An 18,965-nucleotide genomic window follows, 5' to 3' on the forward strand; every position below is an offset into this window, starting at 1 on the left:
TTTTAAAATTTGAATCTATCTGGGAGTTATAAAAACCAGTCTGAACGCAGTCCAAACCAGATTTACCCACCTGAAGCATATCCTAAATCTGGTAAACTATGAATGTGATTCTAACCAACTTAATTTGACACGATTACTAATTGGCACTGATTTTACAGGTATGCAAAATGCTAAACAGCTCCACATTCAGAATTAGTTCACAGTAAACAAAAATTGCTGTTCCATATATAATAGAAATGTTCCCAGAAAACTTGGATCTTCTCCAATTTCAACAAGCAAGTTTGCCTGCTTTTGTGCAAAACAAAACAATCATCCCAGCAACAGTGCACCTGTACATTAAATTTGAATCAAACACATCAGTACATATTTTCCAATCGAGTCGCTCAACGAAGCCTCCTGCCAGGATTGCGAACGCTTAATAACAGAACATCATCAATAACCGGCCCGCATAGGGACCCGTCGGACTTCATGTGGTAGTTCGAGCTAAGGAAGGTAACACGGGTTTTATTTCCATTTGCCATGAACCTCAAATTCGCCTTCTTGGACCCGCCTGTTCCATTTGACTCGTAAGCCACCTTCAAAGTTCCTCGGGCTGCATAGACATCGACCATCATGTAACCTATGCAACCATCAGCAGCATCGCCAACTGAGAACGTCAGACCGTATGTTTTCCCAGGAATAGTTCGAACAATCTGCGTACAATCAAGGCCAATATTAAGAGACTAGGAGGGATTGTAAATTTTCCGAAATTATTTCCAGTGATGCAAAATAGGAGTCCCACAAGGAATAGCATACAGATTGGGAGCTAGGTAGAATGAAAATGTACGAACCTTGTAATTTCTATTCACGTACATGATGAGAGTTTACAAAAGGTTCAATTTTGTTAACCAGTACATGATTTTGAGTCCCACGAGGAATAGCATACCAATCTTCTTTTCACTGCATATACTATTCTTAAGGCCAAGTGACACGAGTAGTTACAAACCTGTGCCAAGGCGCTCTCTCTGCCAGCAACAAGCTCGACTGCACGCTTTCCCTGGGGCACAGAGTAGTGATCAGAGTCAATGAACTTGACCGCCTTGAGCGATTCCACCATCCATGCCGGCAGAGGTGAGTGCACATCTTCAATTAGAGGTGGAATCAGCACACCCCCGGGCCTGACTGTGAATAGGTAAGGGCCCTCCTCAAAACCACCATTCCTTATGATATTATCTGCAATAGTTGCATCAGAAATTTATTTTAATTATAAAACAAGGTAGATGTTGAAAGTTCAAACAAGACAGATGTTGAAACTCGACTATGGGAACTTCCAACAGAATGCAACAGAGAGCAGCAAGCAGCACAACTTAGGTATTAACCAATTTCTTCTGCTATTGTACTTCTTTTTGTGTTTCATGCATTTTATTCTGTGTTCTTAATTGGTTTTGAGCTCCAATAAATCAATGGCAAATAAATAGCAAGTTGCAGGTAAGTTAAAATAACAAAATTAAGTATGTAAATTATAACCATGATTTATTTATAAATAACAACAATACTAAATGAAGAAAAATAAAAGATAATACAATGATTACATTTGGTCAGGGGGGGCGGGTAGAGAAACTCAAAGGCAACTGAGTCGATGAGGGGCCCACATGCAGGATCCTCCTCAACCCCCGTGTTATGGATCACAAGATCGCCCTTAGAATGCTTTGCCTGGAAGCCCCACGCATATGAATCCCACCCAATACTGTTGTATATCGTCTGCATCGGTATCAGACTTGACTCAGGGGAGACCGTTACATTCAATTGCTCAGATTGTGCACACGTGCGAGCAGCACTAAAAGTGATTGCATAGTAGCTTCCCCTCGATAACTGTTCAGAAAAGAAAAAAAATGATGCTAATAATTAGTTCAATATTTTCCCAACCTTTCAGAGTACTACTTCACTGATAAATTACGACTGAATGTGCTAATTTTAATTCATGTTCCCTATTATCAATTCTCTCAGTAAGCTGATTAACTGAATACTAAGTACAATCGAGGTCAGTATTTAATCTGACTGACTCTCTATTACTATTATTTTTCCCGATTAATATAATATATAAATAAACTTGGAAAGCTGCATATAGTCTAGTGGTCTTAAAAATAAGTAAGGTATATCACTTTCTTTGACCTAAACTTTCCAAACACTTCTTTCTTTTTCACTTTTGAGTTAACAAAAGGTCTCACACCATGCATATGGAAAGCATTGCGTTAGCCAACTGAGACAGCCGCAGTTCTCAACTTTCTGAACAATGTTATATTGGAAACTCTCCCTCTTCTTTTTAAAACTTCATGATTTATATTCATACAATTTGCTGCAGGACATTTCTTCTTGTGACCTTCAGAGAAAAAAAATTAAAAAGCTTATTGATTAACATTTACATTTAAGTGTTGTTTTATGGTAGCATCATTGCCTAGACGAACTGCATTATCACCCTCTGGGATGACTAGGTGGATATCACCTTGCTTTTGGCCAGACTTAATGTATTCGACGAAGCCTGATATCTCCCACTGAGGCAGTGCAAATTTACCGAGCACCTGAGTACCATTTAGCTCGGTTGGCTTAGGACCATCCTTAAAGTCACCATTGGGTAATAAACCTGCATGAGAATATTTGAAGTACTCACTTTATTTCACAGCAATAGATGAGTTTCAAATAAAGAACCAAAAAATGATGTTGAATTGATGTGTTGGTGACTGGCCTGAAGGGCAACATACCCATACATAGCAGAGATTAAGATATAAATATGAAATGAAAACATAAGCAAGCAATGCTTCTAATAAAAATCTTAATCAAAGACAAAGATAACATGTTTTTTGCATTCGGAGACATCAGTGCTAAATTATATTATATTTGGAGGTTAAAATAGATAATTTACTTACAAAGCTTGGATAACAAATTTACAATACCGAAATGTTTGGCATTCATTTTTCAATTTCCTATGACATAGTATGCTATATTAACAAAATATTGATGTATATTGTCCAAACAAATAATGCTTTAAGCAACAAAAATCGGTAATAACTTTTTTATTTGATGTTAGAAGAAAGAACAATGCAGATAGTAAAAAAAGATACGAATCTGGATAAATATTTATTAATTATTTATATTAAGCATAAAAAAAGGGTTCCAGTGACCCAAGCTACCAATCTTTTCATTAATATTTTAAAATCCAAAAGACAAGCCCGAATCATTTATCTTGTTCTTCTTCGCCAGACATACGTCCACATATAAAATCATGAAGTTAGATGTAGATGCATCCTCAAGAAGAAGAATGAGATCAACGTTTTGGATATGTCATTCGGATTTTGAATTGTAAAATATTAATCGAAAAGAGATGTTGTGGCAACTGTGGTACCGTAGCCCTTCTCATAAAAAAATAATGAAATGTTAAAGATTGGGTATTACGGTCATCTTTAGCAAAAGCAGAACAAGGTTATAGAAAATTTACCAATCTGAGCATATAAAAATACTAAACTTATTAGAAACTTCTTGATAAGATTAAAGTTTTGAAGTGTATTATATTCCTAGTGTCGTTGAATGGATCTAACAATTGGTATTGGAAAGCTCTGGGGATGATTTGTTAAAATCACCAGTTCCAGGGTCTATTTTACACAAGATCAAGAAAGGATCGACACAATGATCACCATGGACTTTTCCTTATTGTACTACACTGTCGTGGTTATACACAGTATATGTGCTTATGCATACAAATTTTGAAGAGAAAAAGATAAATTAATTATCAAACTGATTTAGTACCAAATGTAAAAATGTTATAACATACTTTTTCGTTATGTTTTACTTAAAGCTTTCCAAAAAAAACGATAGCATATGTCATACTTACTGAATGTTTAATGGAAATTTCAGTTCGGCATTTCATCGAACATATGGTATTCTCTGTATATAATAACCCAGTTTGCCAAAACACCATTTTGTTCAACCATTATTCACTTCAAATTGTCTTCCTAGAAAACTAGACAGACGTTACCATCCCTATGTAACTTGTACCAATCAATTGACCATCTCTACATCTTACATCCTCCAACCTATCTTCAGTTGACCACCCAGAAACCACCGTGGTATACTCCAAACGATATGCAAAAGGAATACATGAAGGAAAGTTCTTTCCACCACCCATACCGGTTCGTACCAATTTCTCCTCTCTCTCTCTTCTCCAACTGTACTACCTCTCCTTTTCTCTCTTCTCTCTTCTCTCTTCTCGCGTGTGCGCGCCATGGCTTTGCTTGGGCGGTTTACGAGCAGGTTCCGGTTTGGGCGTCCGATTTTGGTCCGATGTTATGATGTTGCACTGCATCGATCTCATCAAGTTGCACACGCATCAGGATGCAATTGTTACCGTTGGATGCACTGTATCCCTGCGGCACCACACTCGATCTGAATTGAACTGAGAGGCGTCCATCTCCGACTGGACACTAAAAAAAAGGAGCGAATTCCGATCTGAACAGTTGGATCTGCTTTAAGGGTTGTACATCGAATCAAATCAGTTCGAAGTCCATCGGAAATGTCATATCCCTTAAAATTAAGCCTTTCAACAAGACAACGGACATATCTGATAAACATTTTACTTTTGATCAAATATTGTCCGATGCTTGATCTTTATCGTCTGATCCGTCAAAATTCATACGACAAATAAAAATTATAAATTGCTACGTAAATAGGGGTGTCAACGTGTACGGTATCGGTAAGGGTTAAATGAAAGTATTTTTATGTGTATTCGTTACAAATTGTTTTTATTCACTATAAATTATCTTATTTATAATCTATTCTTATTCATTATGATTATTAGATAACGAAACGGTAGCAGATAAAAACATGTAATACTAATATAATTATTATTTTTTTTATTAAATAAAATATTAGAATGTATACATTTATTTCACACATGTATAGTATTTTATTGAAAAAAATTCTAATCATGCTAAGCACAAGTAAACTAATAAAAATGCTCTTTTCAATACTTATTCATATATATGATACCTATAAAAAAAATTTATAATTATCTAATTGGATAACATGTACGAAATAAATTTTACCCGTACTTTTATCCGTTTAGATAACGAATTTTTTTTATCCGTATTCATATCCGATAAGTTTATAAAATATATATATATATATATATATATATATATATATATATATATATATATATATATATATATATATATATATATATATAGAGTACGGCTAACGCGCTTCCTCTAGCATATGGGCCGAAATGCTTCCGGTGGAAATTTGAAATTTCAAAATCCAAAAGGTCGATCTGAACCGTTCATCTTCTTCTCCATATTAATATCTGCTTGGAGACCAAATTTTACATTTTTCTGAAATTTTTTACTATTTATTAAGCCACTTTGAAAATCGCTGATCCAACGGTAGCTTCTGATTTTTACTGTTTGGTAAGCTACCGTTGGATCAGCAATTTTCAAAGTGGCTTAATAAATAGTAAAAAATTTCAGAAAAATATAAAATTTGGTCTCCAAGCAGATATTAATATGGAGAAGAAGATGAACGGTTCAGATCGACTTTTTGGATTTTGAAATTTCAAATTTCCACCAGAAGCATTTCGGCCCATATGCTAGAGGAAGCGCGTTAGCCGTACTCTATATATATATATATATATATATCTTTACCCGTCTTATTAAAAGAGTGTCATTGACACCTAACGTAAATCTAAATCTAACACTCAGATCCCGGCAACGATTCAGATCTGACAATTTATCTAAGTCAACCTCGAAGCAATCAGATAGATTCTTTGCTTTGTTCATAACCCAAGAAAGTAAATGGAGACATTATTGCTAACATTAATAACTTGTTGGATGCTAAGCTATTGCAAATTAAATGAGGCCTTCTTTATTTATTTACATGATGAAATTGCCAACCATTTTTTTGAACAAAAATGAGGATTAATTAATTAAAAGGTTTAAAACAAATTAAATGATTTCTCAATGATTGATTATTTTCAAAGATAATCTACAGAATCGGTGCCAAAGCCAAATTTAAATAATATTAGCATTAAAAAAAATTAACTAATTAAGTGCCAGATGACTTTGGAATTCTGATTGTTCAGATGTCAACACAAGTTCTATGAAATCTATATAATACCATGTGAATTTAAAAAAAAAAAAAATCAATATATTCATTAGTGGCAATTGCCGCCAATTTTAAAAAAATAAATAAAAGAATCTAAAAAAACCTTCAAATTTAACTAAAAGCGAGTATTTATTAAATAACAATGTATAGCAAGGGTATCATGTGTTAAACCAAATTGAGGATTTAAAAAGGCAAATACAATTCCATTCGTTAAAACTCAAATAAAGTCACTGTAGTTGGCATCAGAGATCTAAACTTAATATTAACCAATTTACAATTCATGTCAAGTTTCTCAATCTTATCTAAGGAATCAAGCTTATAATTTAGTACTGAGGTTTTATAGTTTCATATTATATTACATATCAGGCTCTATAATACATCATATCTCGCTAACTATTTTGTGCAAATGTTGACAAAGCCTGTGAATAATTGGTCAGCATCTTGTGGGGAAGCAAAAAATAAATATCACGAAAGTAAATATATTTGTGTAAGAAAATGTAAGCTGCTTGTATTACAAGTGTTGATCAAGTATTTCAATATACTCGCTGCCTCTGGCTTGACTAGACATGTTAATTTATTTTCCTTTCCAATTGTATACCTTCTTTTCTTATAACTTTTGATATTTTTTTTTAATGAAAATTATAGTAGGCATTTTGCCTACTACTACAGAAATACAAAAATTAAAAAAGAATGGACATGTTGTCTTATTGAAAAAGATAGAATGGTGCTAGCTTCATATATATATATATATATGGTAGCCTTACTCTATATATATATATATGCGACACAAAATATTATGGAAAAAAAAATGAAGAGAAACAAAGCATACCGTCCTTAACAGCAAATGAAGTTGGAAAAGCAGCACATATTAGCATGAAAAAGGCACCATAGTGCAGCATTGATATATTGCTTTGTCTGAATGAGCAATGCAATTGATAGAGACAAAGGTGCAAACACAAATGACAAATGTGGGATTAACAAGACGTAAGCCAATTTATATAACGAAGGAAGTAGAAAGAGAAGCTTGTACAAGGAGTTGACTGGCTAGCAAATCAATGACACTCAAACCGTGGGAGACATAAAATGTGCAATAAATAAATAAAAATGGCCGGATCTTGATTGAATAATTGCACAAGAAAGCACATGGGATAGATACTTCCTGTTAATCCACAGGTTGTCCGCTCTGTATCTCACAACAGGTGGAAACAAGAGACCATCTATTTTGGGATTTGCCGATATGTGATAAGATTTTGGGTGGGACCTATCTCTCATATCTGGACCATGGGGGATATACCGGCAACACGTCAGCTGAAGAACCTATGGGGTGTGGTGGGAGCGGCGAGTGCTTGGGCACTATGGAGGGAGAGGAACAGAAGGTTCTTCACTAATAAGAGAGACCGGAGAGCATATTAATCAATGATACGACATTTGTTATCAGAAGATGGTTGTGTAATGCTTAGCTTCCATAGGAAAGATAGTGAGTTATACACCATGCTCGCTGGCTTGCGGCCATTGGAGCAAGTTAGAACAAGCAGGAAACTTTCGAAGTTCAATTTTTTGGATTAAACCTCCACTAGGAAGAACCCAAACAATCAGTACACGAGCTGGATCTGAAAGAGTTTACAAATAAAATAATGAGAACCCTCCAGAAGAACCCCAATAATATCCTGATGAAAATTTGGACTTGTGGAGGTGCATGGTGTCCAAATTGAAATATCTCTAATTCAAAATTACCAGAACTTTAACGAATAAACGAATTATATCTCAGATAAAACAATCAAGGACTCACTGAAACAGCCTTGTTGTTTTAATCAGACTTACCAGGTTAAGTTGAGACATCAGTAACCAGTATCTGGACTTTAGTCGAGAGCCCGCTATAACCCAAATATGACAAACCAAATGCCAAAGTTAATTTAAATCAACGTTAGTTCACATCTGTTAAAATCTGAATCTATCCGAATTATAAACCAGTCTGAAGGCAGCCCAAACCAGATTTACCCACCTGAAGCACATCCTAAATCTGATAAACTATGAATGTGATTCTAACCAACTTAATTTGACACGATTAAAAATTGGCAGTCTGATTTTACAGGTACGCAAAATTCTAAACAGCTCCAAGTTCAGAATCAGTTCACAGTCAACAAAAATTGCTGTTCCATATGTTCCCAGAAAACTCAGATTTTATCCAATTTCAACAAGCAAGTATGCCTGTGTTTGTGCAAAAAATAAAAATAAAAATCATCCCAGCCACAGTGCATCTAATGTACATGAAATTTTAAACACACATCGCTATTCATTTTTCTGGTCGAGTTGCTCAACGAAGCTTCCTGCCAGGATTGCGAACACTTAATAGCAGAACATCATCAATAACTGGCCCGCATAAGGACCCATCGAACTTCATGTGGTAGTTCGAGCTAAGGAAGGTAACACGGGTTCTATTTCCAGTTGCCACAAACCTCAAAGTGGCCTTCTTGAACCCACCTGTTCCATTTGACTCATAAGCCACCTTCAAAGTTCCACGGGCTGCATAGACGTCAACCATCATGTAACCGGTACAACCATCAGCGGCATCACCAACTGAGAACGTCAAACCGTATGTTTTCCCAGGAATAGTTCGAACAATCTGCGTACAATCAAGGCCACTATTAAGAGACTAGGAGGGATTGTAAATTTTCCGAAATTATTTCCAGTGATGCAAAATAGGAATCCCACAAGGAATAGCATACAAATTGGGAGCTAGGTAGAATGAAATGTACGAACCTTGTAATTTCTATTCAAACCTTGTAATTTCTATTCACGTACATGATAAGAGTTTACAAAAGGTTCAATTTTGTTAACCAGTACATGATTTTGAGTCCCACAAGGAATAGCATACCAATCTTCTTTTCACTGCATGTACTATTCTTAAGGCCAAGTGACACCAGTAGCTACAAACCTGTGCCAAGGCGCTCTCTCTGCCGGCAACAAGCTCCACTGCACGCTTTCCCTGGGGCACAGAGTAGTGATCAGAGTCAATGTACTTGACCGCTTTGAGTGACTCCACCATCCATGCCGGCAGAGGTGAGTGCACATCTTCAATTAGAGGTGGAATCAGCACACCCCCGGGCATGTCTGTGAATAGGTAAGGGCCCTCCTCAAAATCACCGTTCTTTATGATATTGTCTGCAATAGTTGCATCAGAAGTGTATTTTAATTATAAAACAAAGTAGATGTTGAAAGTCCAAACAAGGCAGATGTTGAAACTCGACTATGGGAACTTTCAACACAGTGCAACAGAGAGCGCAAGCAGCACATCTTGGGTATTATCCAAATTTCTTCTGCTATTGTACTTCTTTTTTATGTTTATGCACTTTATTTGGTGTTCTTAATTGGTTTGAGCTCCAATAAATTTAATGGCAAATTGCACGTAAGTTTAAATAGCAAAATTATCTATGGAAATTATAAGCATGATTTATTTATAAAAAAATAACAATACTAAATGAAGAAAAATAAATAATATAATGATTACATTTGGTCAGGGGGGGCGGGTAGAGAAAATCAATGGCAACTGAGTCAATGAGGGGCCCACATGCAGGATCCTCCTCAACCCCCGTGTTATGGATGACAAGATCACCCTTAGAATGCTTTGCCTGGAAGCCCCACGCGTATGAATCCCACCCAACACTGCTATATATCGTCTGAATTGGTACCAGACTTGACTCAGGGTAGACCGATATATTCAATTGCTCAGATTGTGCACACGTGCGAGCAGCACTAAAAGTGATTGCATAGTAGCTTCCCCTCGACAACTATTCAGAAAAGAAAACAGAATGCTAATAATTAGTTCAATATTTCCCAACCTTTCAGGATAATACTTCACTGATATATTACCACTGATGTGCTAATTTTAATTCATGTTCCCTACCGTTATCAATTCTCTCAGTATGTTAACTGAATACTAAGTGCAATCGAGGTCAGTATTTAATCTGACTGGCTCTCTATTACTATTATTTTTCCTGATTAACATAATGTATAAATATATTAGGAAACCTGCATGTAGCCTGTTGGTCTTAAACAATAAGTAAGATATATCACTTTCATTGGCTTAAACTTTCCAAACACTTATTTTCTTTTTTTCTTTTGAATTAACAAAAGGTCTCACACCATGCATATGGTTCTCAATTTTCCAAACAATGCTATATTGGAAACTTTCCCTCTTCTTTTTAAGATAGCAAAACTTCATGATTTATATTCATACAATTTGCCACATGACATTTATTCTTGAGACCTTCAAAGTAAAAAAATTATAAAGCTGATTGATTAACATTTACATTTAAGCATTGTTTTATGGTAGCATCATTGCCTAGACGAACTGCATTAGCGCCCTCTGGGATGACTAGGTGGATATCACCTTGCTTTTGGCCAGACTTAATGTACTCAACAAAGCCTGATATCTCCCACTGAGGCAGCGCATATTTTCCAAGCACATGAGTGCCATTTAGCTCGTTAGGCTTAGGACCATCCTTAAAGTCACCATTGGGTAATAAACCTGCATGAGAATGTTAAAAGTGCTTACTTTATTTCACAGCCATGGATAAGATTCAAATAATGAACCAAAAATTAAGTTGAATTGATGTTTGGGTGACTGGCCCGAAGGGCAACATACTCGTACCTAGCAGAGATTAAGATATAAATATGAAGTGAAAACTTAAGCAAGCAATGCTGCAAATAAAACTCTTAATCAAAGACAAAGATAACATATTGTTTGCATTCCAAGACATCAGTGATAAAATATTTTCTATTTGGAGGTTAAAATAGATAATTTACTTGCAAAATTTGAATAACAAATTTACAATACCAAAATTTTTGGTGTTCATTTTTTCATTTCCTATGATATAGTAATGCTATTTTAACAAAATATTGCTTTATATTGTCCGAAACAATAATGCAGACATAATAAAATATAGTAAAAAAGTGACCAATCTGGATAAATATTTATTAATTATTTATATTAAGCATAAAAAGAAGGGTTCCAGTGTCCCAAGCTACCTATCTTTTCATTAATATTTTAAAATCCAAGAGAAAAGTCCAAATCAATTCTCTGGTTCTTCTTCGCCAGACACACGTCCACATATAAAATCATGCAGTTATATGTAGATGCATCTTCAAGAAGAAGAATGAGATCAATGTTTTGGATATGTCATTCAGATTTTGAATTGTAAAATATTAATCAAAAAAAGATGTTGTGGCAACTTGTGGTACCATAGCCATTCTCATAAAAAATAATGAAATGTTAAAGATTGGGTATTACAGTCATCTTTAGCAAAAGCAGAATGAGGTTATAGAAAAAAAAATAATACCAATCTGAACATATAAAAAGCACTAAACTTATTAGAAACTTCTTGATAAGATTAAAGTTTTGAATTGTATTATATTCCTAGTGTTGTTGAATGGATTTAACAATTGGTATTGGAAAGCTCTGGGGATGATTTGTTAAAATCACCAGTTCCAGGGTCTATTTGGCACAAGATAAAGAAAGGATTGACACAATGATCATCATAGACTTTTCTTTATTGTACTACACTGTCGTGGTTATACACAGTATATGTGCTTATGCATACAAAATTTGAAGAGACATAAAGATAAATTAATTATCAAACTGATTTAGTACCAAATGTAAAAATGTTATAACATACTTTTTCATTATGTTTTACTAAAAGCTTTAGAAAAAGAAAGATAGAATATGTCATACTTACTGAATGTTTAATGTAAATTTCAGTTGGGCATTTTATCGAACAGATGGTGTGCGTTGTACATAATTAACCCAGTTTGCCAAACCTCCATTTTGTTCAACCCTGATTCACTTCTGGAAATCTAGACAGACGACACTTCCCAACCCACCATGGAGGCTCCCCTATGGAACTTGTGCCGTACAATTGACCATCTCTACATATTACATCGTCCAACCTATCTCCAGTTGACCAACCAGAAACCACTGTGGGATACAAACGATATGTAAGAGGAAGAGATGAAGGAAAGTTCTTTCCACCACACATACCGATCCGTACCAATCTCTCTCTCGCTCTCTTCTCTCTTCTCGCGCGCGCGCCATGGGTTTGCTTAGGCGTTCTGCCCAGAACGGGCATTGGCCCGCGTGTTGCACTGTAGTGCACTGCATCTTATCAAATCGCACGCGGATCACTATACAATTGTTACCGTTAGATGCTGCACTGCGTGCTTACGGCACCACACTCGATCTGAATTGAACTGAGAGGGGTCTATCTCCGACTCGACGCTAAATAAAAAAGGAGCGAATTCGGATCTCAACGGTTGGATCTGCTTAAGATTTGTACATAGAATCAAATTTAGTTCGATGTCATGTTACAAGAATGATACACGCGGATTACATTGGAAAGGCTAACACCTAAATATAAAAATAATTTCATGGGTGTATACAACTATTAGGCCGAAATTTTTATTCATAAGAAAATAAAAAATAAAAATATTTAAAATAAAAAATATAGTGTGAGAATTTTAAAAATGAGAAGGCAGTAACAAACCATGGCGTCATCTCAACTCCTTGAAAAAACAAAAATAAAAATTTTCAAAAGTGGGATGCTATTGGACAATCCAACTCAGAAAAAAAAAAAAAAAATGTGGGACACCATGGAACAATCCAATCTAGAACACGAAAAAAAATTTCCCAACTTGTTTCTTTTTTTCGTTTCCTGATTTGGGTTGTCTCATGGTGTCCCATTTTTTTTTCTTTTCTGGGTTGGATTGTCCCATGGCATCTCACTTTTTTTTTTTTTTTTGTTTCCTGGATTGGATTGCCTCATGACGTTCCAATTATGGAAATTTTTTTTTTTTTTTTTTTTCACGATCTTGAGTGTGCCATGCAGAACGTCATGGAGCCCCTACTGCCTTCCCATTTTTTAAATTCTCACACGATATTTCTTATTTTTGATATTTTTATTTTTATTTTTCTATGTATAAAAATTTCGGACTATTAGAACTCTGTAACAAAGTTCAAGGAATACCAAAATCAATCTTGTCGTGAGTATAAAAAGCTATTTGGAAGAGATGAGCATATATTTGTTAATTCAATTTTTAGAAAAAAAAAATATATATGGATAGAAAATTATTAAGTTTTTATGGAAATCTAGATATTTGTGATGTTTTCATGAAGATATTGATTATTTTAGAAGATTAACCATAACGGTGGTAATTCAGAATTTTCAAATATAATATGTGGATCTCAAATCTCGTGCAGGTGCCAAATCCAAATATTCCTTGAGAATTAAAATAATAAGCATCATTTTTTTAAATTAATTTAATGCTTGTTGACTTGAAGTTACATCTGATGATTCAGATCAGACGTCAGAGCTGGAATCTGATATCTATAAATTTAACAAAAAAAATTATTTACAGCAGAGGGAGATTAAAAAATTCAATCAAATTATTGCATCTCGTCAAAAAATTTATACAAAATCACTGCTGTTACTAGTTGGCAACAAGTGATCACTCTGTCACACACTTTGACTATCTTATATTTGTTTTTTTCTATAGAATATTTGGTTAATTAACAATTAATATTCTCAATTAATTAAAGGGGGGCTTACAATTTAATAATGCAAATGAAAATATCAAGTAATGGTACTATGCATTTTTTTTTATTTTAGGAAACCAAATTATTTCGATATAGAAAGTTAAGAATTTCATAAAATATTACATATCAAGCTCTAGATCTATAATATATACCTCATCTCCTTAATGCGAAGGTTCAAATGCCTCAATTTTTAAAAACTTTAATAACTCAAAATTTAAATTTGAAAATTCAAAATAAAACAGTTGGATATGAACTACATCATTTTATCTAGACACGTATAAAAATTATGACATTTCAACTTTGTTTTGGTTGTCATCTTGAGCTTGTAAAAATGTATACTAATGTGTATAATTTCTAGACGTTGATTTTAACTTATTGATTCATATAAAAGCAAAATCAAAATGTGATAATTTTTTATAGACACAGAGAAAATAACATAGATCACATCTAACGGTTTTATTTTGATGTTTAAGTTTTAAATTTTGAGTTATTTAAGTTTTTAAAAATAGAGGCATAATGGAGGCACAAAAAATGGAGGCATTTGAACCCTCATCCTCCTTAATTAAGTACTTTTGAGGAGTGTTGATATATACTTGTACCAAGTATTAACTCCCTTGTATTATGAAAGATTGACAAAGTTTGTCATTATAATAGCAAGTATACTTTTTCTTCAAGAGAAATAATGATTGTACTTAATCAACGCTACATTTGAACTTCACTGTAACAACAACAATAATAATCAAATCTTTAATCTCAAACAAATTGAGGTAGACTAAAAATAAAATCCAATCAAAATCACAAAGTCAAGATGATAATAATAATAATAATAATAATAATAACTTTATTATGCCTACATTATAAATTGTAGGGGCCGAAATCCTAAGTCTTATTATATCTTGATCCCGAATCATCAGACTTATGACCTAAAACCTATAACGCTACTTCTAAAAAATATTTTCTAAGTTGTGATTCTGATACATAGATTGTTAACTTCTATACGTACTTGTTCGAAACCAACTCTTCGAGTATATATATTCCATACATTTAAACTCTATATTGCAAAAAACAAAGGAAAACTATCTACAATGTAAATGAATTTTTGCAAGCAGTGGATATCAAATTAAGCTGCAAACATTTAATATATAGAAATGTCATATTTCAAGATAATATCTAGATTAGACAGAGCGTCTTATTGAAAAAAAAAATGCACAATGGTTCGGCTTAAAGAAAATTTCCTATATATATGCTCTCTGTCTTAAATATTTATCTCTAAAAAATAATATATATTACGAACAAACAATGGGGGAAAAAAAAAGGAAACAGAAGGAGAGAAGCAAAACATACCATCAGTAAAAGCAGATGAAATTTGAATAGATGAGCAAATTAGCATGAGAAAGGCACCATAGTGAAACATTATTGATCTCTTCCTTAATTTGTCTGAATGAGGAATTAACGCAATTGCCACTATCAGCTTTATCAAAAAAAAAGAGGAATTAACGCAATTGATAGAGGTAAAAGACACAGCTCATGAGAAATGTGAAGGGACTAGAGAAGCCAACCACGAGGAGTTGACTGACAAATTAAGCTTGTTTGCTGCTTCGGAAAGCAAATCAATAACATTTTTAACTGACGCCGCGATAGAGATAATATATTTTTTTTAATTAACAGCGCTGCAATTAATTACGCTGGGCGCCACAACTTCAAAAAATACGCCTGCTGTAATATATAGGACCGGATATGCTATAAAGTAACTCAAAATCTGAGTTTGGATCTGGTACGTCTGTTCGTCTGATCAGGATCCCAACTAATTTGAAACCCTTTAGTCAGGTGAAGAGCCAGATTTTCAAAGGGAATCAAATTTTAATGAGGATCAATCATATAAAATTTTTGTATTATAAATGAGGGTCAATTTTATAGTGCTTGTAGCATTTTACTGTAGCATTTGTAGTATTTTAAATGATTCTAACGAAACAAGCACAAAGTACTTGGATTTTACAAAAAAAAAAAAAAAAAATGCTACACTGAACGGAGAAATAATAAAAATTCAACTGCTTTGTGAAGTTGTTTTTCTCTCTTGAAATTAATGGAGTTAACTGATCCATAATTTTTTAGGTTATGTTTGATTGTGTAGTGATGGAGTAAATTTCATACTCTACACTTAATCTCCCAAATAAGGACTAAAAGAAGAGTAGTCTGGAGTAAAATTTGTATTAATCCGGAGTAATTTACTCCGCCTCTTTAGGTAAATTAACTTATTATATATTTTAGAGCCCACTGTTATAGACTATTTTTTTATTTTTTACATTCTCTCTTCTTTAGTGAGAGTTACTCCATGACTTAATTAATATGTTTCAATCAAACAAAAATAATTTACTTAACTTGGAACAAATAATTTAAATTCTTCTTAATTTTAATCCACAATCCGCCTCTGCCTTTAGTATTTCTGCAAATTTCGATCGAACAATTTGAATCCAAACTTAAACCACGAGTTACTTTAGAGGATGCGAATTATGCATGAATATTAAAGGGCACAGTTAATTCACTGAATCCAAACTTAAACCACGAGTTACTTTAGAGGATGCGAATTATGCATGAATATTATAAGGGCACAGTAAATTCACTGAATTGGTCTGATCGAACAGATCAAACAGTCCGGATCCGAACTCAAATTTTTAGTTACTTCAGCGGATACAGACCCTGTAAGCCTGTAAATCTGTAATACTTGTGTCCTTCCGTCACATCTACGTCGGATCATTTATTTTCTAATTCCTACGGGTTTTTCATCAAAAAAAATATATATATTCTCTAATTTCAAGAGAAAATCTCTTTGGTTTGGAATCTATCCGAAAAAGCTTAAACCGTTTCTAAATTAATTGTATTTTATTAAAATTTATTAATTAAAAAGTTTATATATTAATTTGCATTTATTTTTTGAACATTTTTTACTATTTTGGCTCTATGCAAAATTAATTCAAAAATTTAAGATTATAGTATGTAGACACATCATTGATAAAGTAAATGGGTTTCAATGTACAGATTCATCATTTGAAACCAATATAATAAATTTTACATTTGAATTCAAATAAAACTTAGTGAAAAGAATGGAGCAAAAACGATATTGGAGGGGAGAAATTTCCTCCGTTGATGTTCTATGTTTCCACCAATTTCATTTCAAAATAAAACATATACACGAAGATATTATTTCCTTTTCTTGTCTAATGGATATATAGGACGCAATCAAAATGCCTTGAGACAATTGTCTCAAACTCAAACTCAATCCCTTTTTTTTTTTTTACTAATGCACCGTATTCCATATTTGCCCCTCTGCATAATTGTATTTTGACTACCATTTTTCGGGAAAATATACGTTGTTTTGACTTTATACAATGAACTGGCAATAGAGTTAAAATTAATGAAGAATTATATGACTGCTATATATGAAATCAAAACAGCTCTGTCAAAATCTTTACTCCATTCTTCGTTTTTGTTTTGCTACAAACCGCTGATTTTTCTACACTTTTCTATTTAACAAACATGTTTTTCAGTCTTTCCGCTTTTATAAATCCTAAAATCTCACCTTTTATTTCTTAATTTTGTAAGAAATTTTCATATGCCCATAATTAATATTCAGTAGATACTGTTCTCACATAAATATATGCATAAAAATATTTAGTAATTAGAGTAGAACTAGGGTGTTTCTACGTTCATCAAGTCTCTTTGTGAATTCAAATCTAAACCTATCGGATTGACTTTAAATAACGGATCCAAATCGTTGAAATTCTTCTACCTTACGAGAGATGTATCTACATACAAAAAATTTAAACTTTCGAATTAATTTTGTATAGAGTCAAGTGGTAAAAAAACCGTTAAAAAAATGAATGTATTGAAATTAATTTATAAACCATTTAATTTTGACCGCTTGACTTTATACTAAATAAATTGAAAAGTTTAAAATTTTTGTATATATGTAGATGCATCACTTGTAAGATAGAAGGGTTTCAATGGTTCATATTTGCTATTTAAATTTGAGTTCACAACCTAGTTCTGCTCTAGTAATTAATATAAGTACCTGAATATGTAATTTAAACATTGAACGGTTGAAGTATAAGCATATGACTATACAGGTGTTAATATTGATCGAGAGTATTTGTGTCTCAGTGCTTCTATAGAATAGTACTTATAAGTATATACAGTGAAGGTTTATATACCAGTCGCAGTATATAACAGTATAAGTGGTACCAGTCGCAATGTAGATATAAATACTAAAAGATTTGAACAATTTGACGCTACAAGTATCAACACTATAGCATAATTAAGAGATTTGTCAGTTCAAGTTTAAACATAAAAGGTTATAATATAAACTGATACTGGTAAATGGCAGAAAACAGGATCAGCTCAAGGCGTTTGCCAAAAGGCCTCTGATACCATGATAACTGTTGAAGAACGTCAGTAAATTGAGAGAAAGAAGTATTCTTTGTTATTGATTTTTCATGATTGTTACATTTACAAGAGAGGCTATTTATAGCCTGTAGTATAAGCCAACAGAAGCTTAACAAACTTATCTAACAACCTTGCCTAACAACCTTTCTTAACAGAGTTGCCTTAACAGAATGGCTAACAACCTTCGACTTTGGTCAAAGCTGTGTTATCTCTATCATAAATACTAGAGTAATACATGTGTTAAGTACTTATTTAGCCTTACAAATTTCATGTGTTTGTGTATAATAATAAGTATAAATATAATGTTGTGAAAGTATATAATCTAATAACAGTATACAAATTAGCAATTGATAATAATGGCAAAAAGGTATACCGAATATACAACCACTAACTAATTAATTTGCTAAGCATCCTTTTTAATTTAATTTGTTTATACGAAGCACTTACGCCATCTAGTGTTCTTCGACTTAAAAAAGCAACAAATTTTAAAATTTAAATCTTTCTTTAATTAGATTGGAAATGACAGGAAGCAAGTTTGTAAGTAAACATGTGAGATCTAGGATTATGGACCCAAATTAGGTGCCACATTTTCTAATTTGTATATTCAACTTGAGAAATGAAAATCTGAAACTTCTAATTGGAAGAACATTTTTTTTTTCTTTTTCACAGAACTTGTTACAACTCAATCTTGAACCCAAGAAAAAAAAAAAAACTCTAAAACCTGAATACAAAATTCCTTGTCAAAGACACCTTGAACTTATGATACTAAAAAGTAGAATCAGACTAGCTATGACATCAACTAAAA

General features: G+C 33.3%; 2 protein-coding genes across 2 annotated transcripts; both read right to left on the reverse strand.

Annotated features, from left to right (window-relative positions):
* Positions 1 to 147: 147 nt before the first annotated feature.
* Positions 148 to 7,093, reverse strand: LOC144563374 (BIIDXI-like protein At5g11420). Its single transcript, XM_078312841.1, has 5 exons — positions 6,962 to 7,093; positions 2,403 to 2,620; positions 1,572 to 1,851; positions 986 to 1,212; positions 148 to 692 (listed from the first exon to the last, which is right to left on the reverse strand). The coding sequence occupies exons 1-5, from the start codon at positions 7,029 to 7,031 to the stop codon at positions 384 to 386; spliced, it is 1,104 nt and encodes a 367-aa protein (XP_078168967.1). The 5' UTR covers positions 7,032 to 7,093; the 3' UTR covers positions 148 to 383.
* An 837-nt stretch (positions 7,094 to 7,930) lies between these two features.
* On the reverse strand, positions 7,931 to 15,149 carry LOC144563373 (BIIDXI-like protein At5g11420). The gene is made up of 5 exons (XM_078312840.1): positions 15,065 to 15,149; positions 10,443 to 10,660; positions 9,641 to 9,920; positions 9,068 to 9,294; positions 7,931 to 8,755 (listed from the first exon to the last, which is right to left on the reverse strand). Exons 1-5 carry the CDS (start codon positions 15,132 to 15,134, stop codon positions 8,447 to 8,449), a joined length of 1,104 nt encoding a protein of 367 aa, XP_078168966.1. The 5' UTR covers positions 15,135 to 15,149; the 3' UTR covers positions 7,931 to 8,446.
* Between the last annotated feature and the right edge of the window lie 3,816 nt (positions 15,150 to 18,965).

Source organism: Carex rostrata, chromosome 12 (genome assembly GCF_964058835.1).
Source record: "Carex rostrata chromosome 12, lpCarRost1.2, whole genome shotgun sequence".
Lineage (NCBI taxonomy): Eukaryota > Viridiplantae > Streptophyta > Magnoliopsida > Poales > Cyperaceae > Carex > Carex rostrata.

Bases quoted from the DNA above. Each gene is read 5' to 3' on its own strand.
- LOC144563374 (XM_078312841.1), bottom strand. From the start codon at position 7,031: ATGCTGCACTATGGTGCCTTTTTCATGCTAATATGTGCTGCTTTTCCA. The intron at 2,621-6,961 runs GTATGCTTTGTT...ATTCTCATGCAG, and splicing joins TTCATTTGCTGTTAAGGACG to GTTTATTACCCAATGGTGAC. The intron at 693-985 runs GTTTGTAACTAC...GATTGTACGCAG, and splicing joins GAGAGAGCGCCTTGGCACAG to ATTGTTCGAACTATTCCTGG.
- LOC144563373 (XM_078312840.1), bottom strand. From the start codon at position 15,134: ATGTTTCACTATGGTGCCTTTCTCATGCTAATTTGCTCATCTATTCAA. The intron at 9,295-9,640 runs GTAATCATTATA...CAACTATTGCAG, and splicing joins CCCGCCCCCCCTGACCAAAT to ACAATATCATAAAGAACGGT. The intron at 8,756-9,067 runs GTTTGTAGCTAC...GATTGTACGCAG, and splicing joins GAGAGAGCGCCTTGGCACAG to ATTGTTCGAACTATTCCTGG.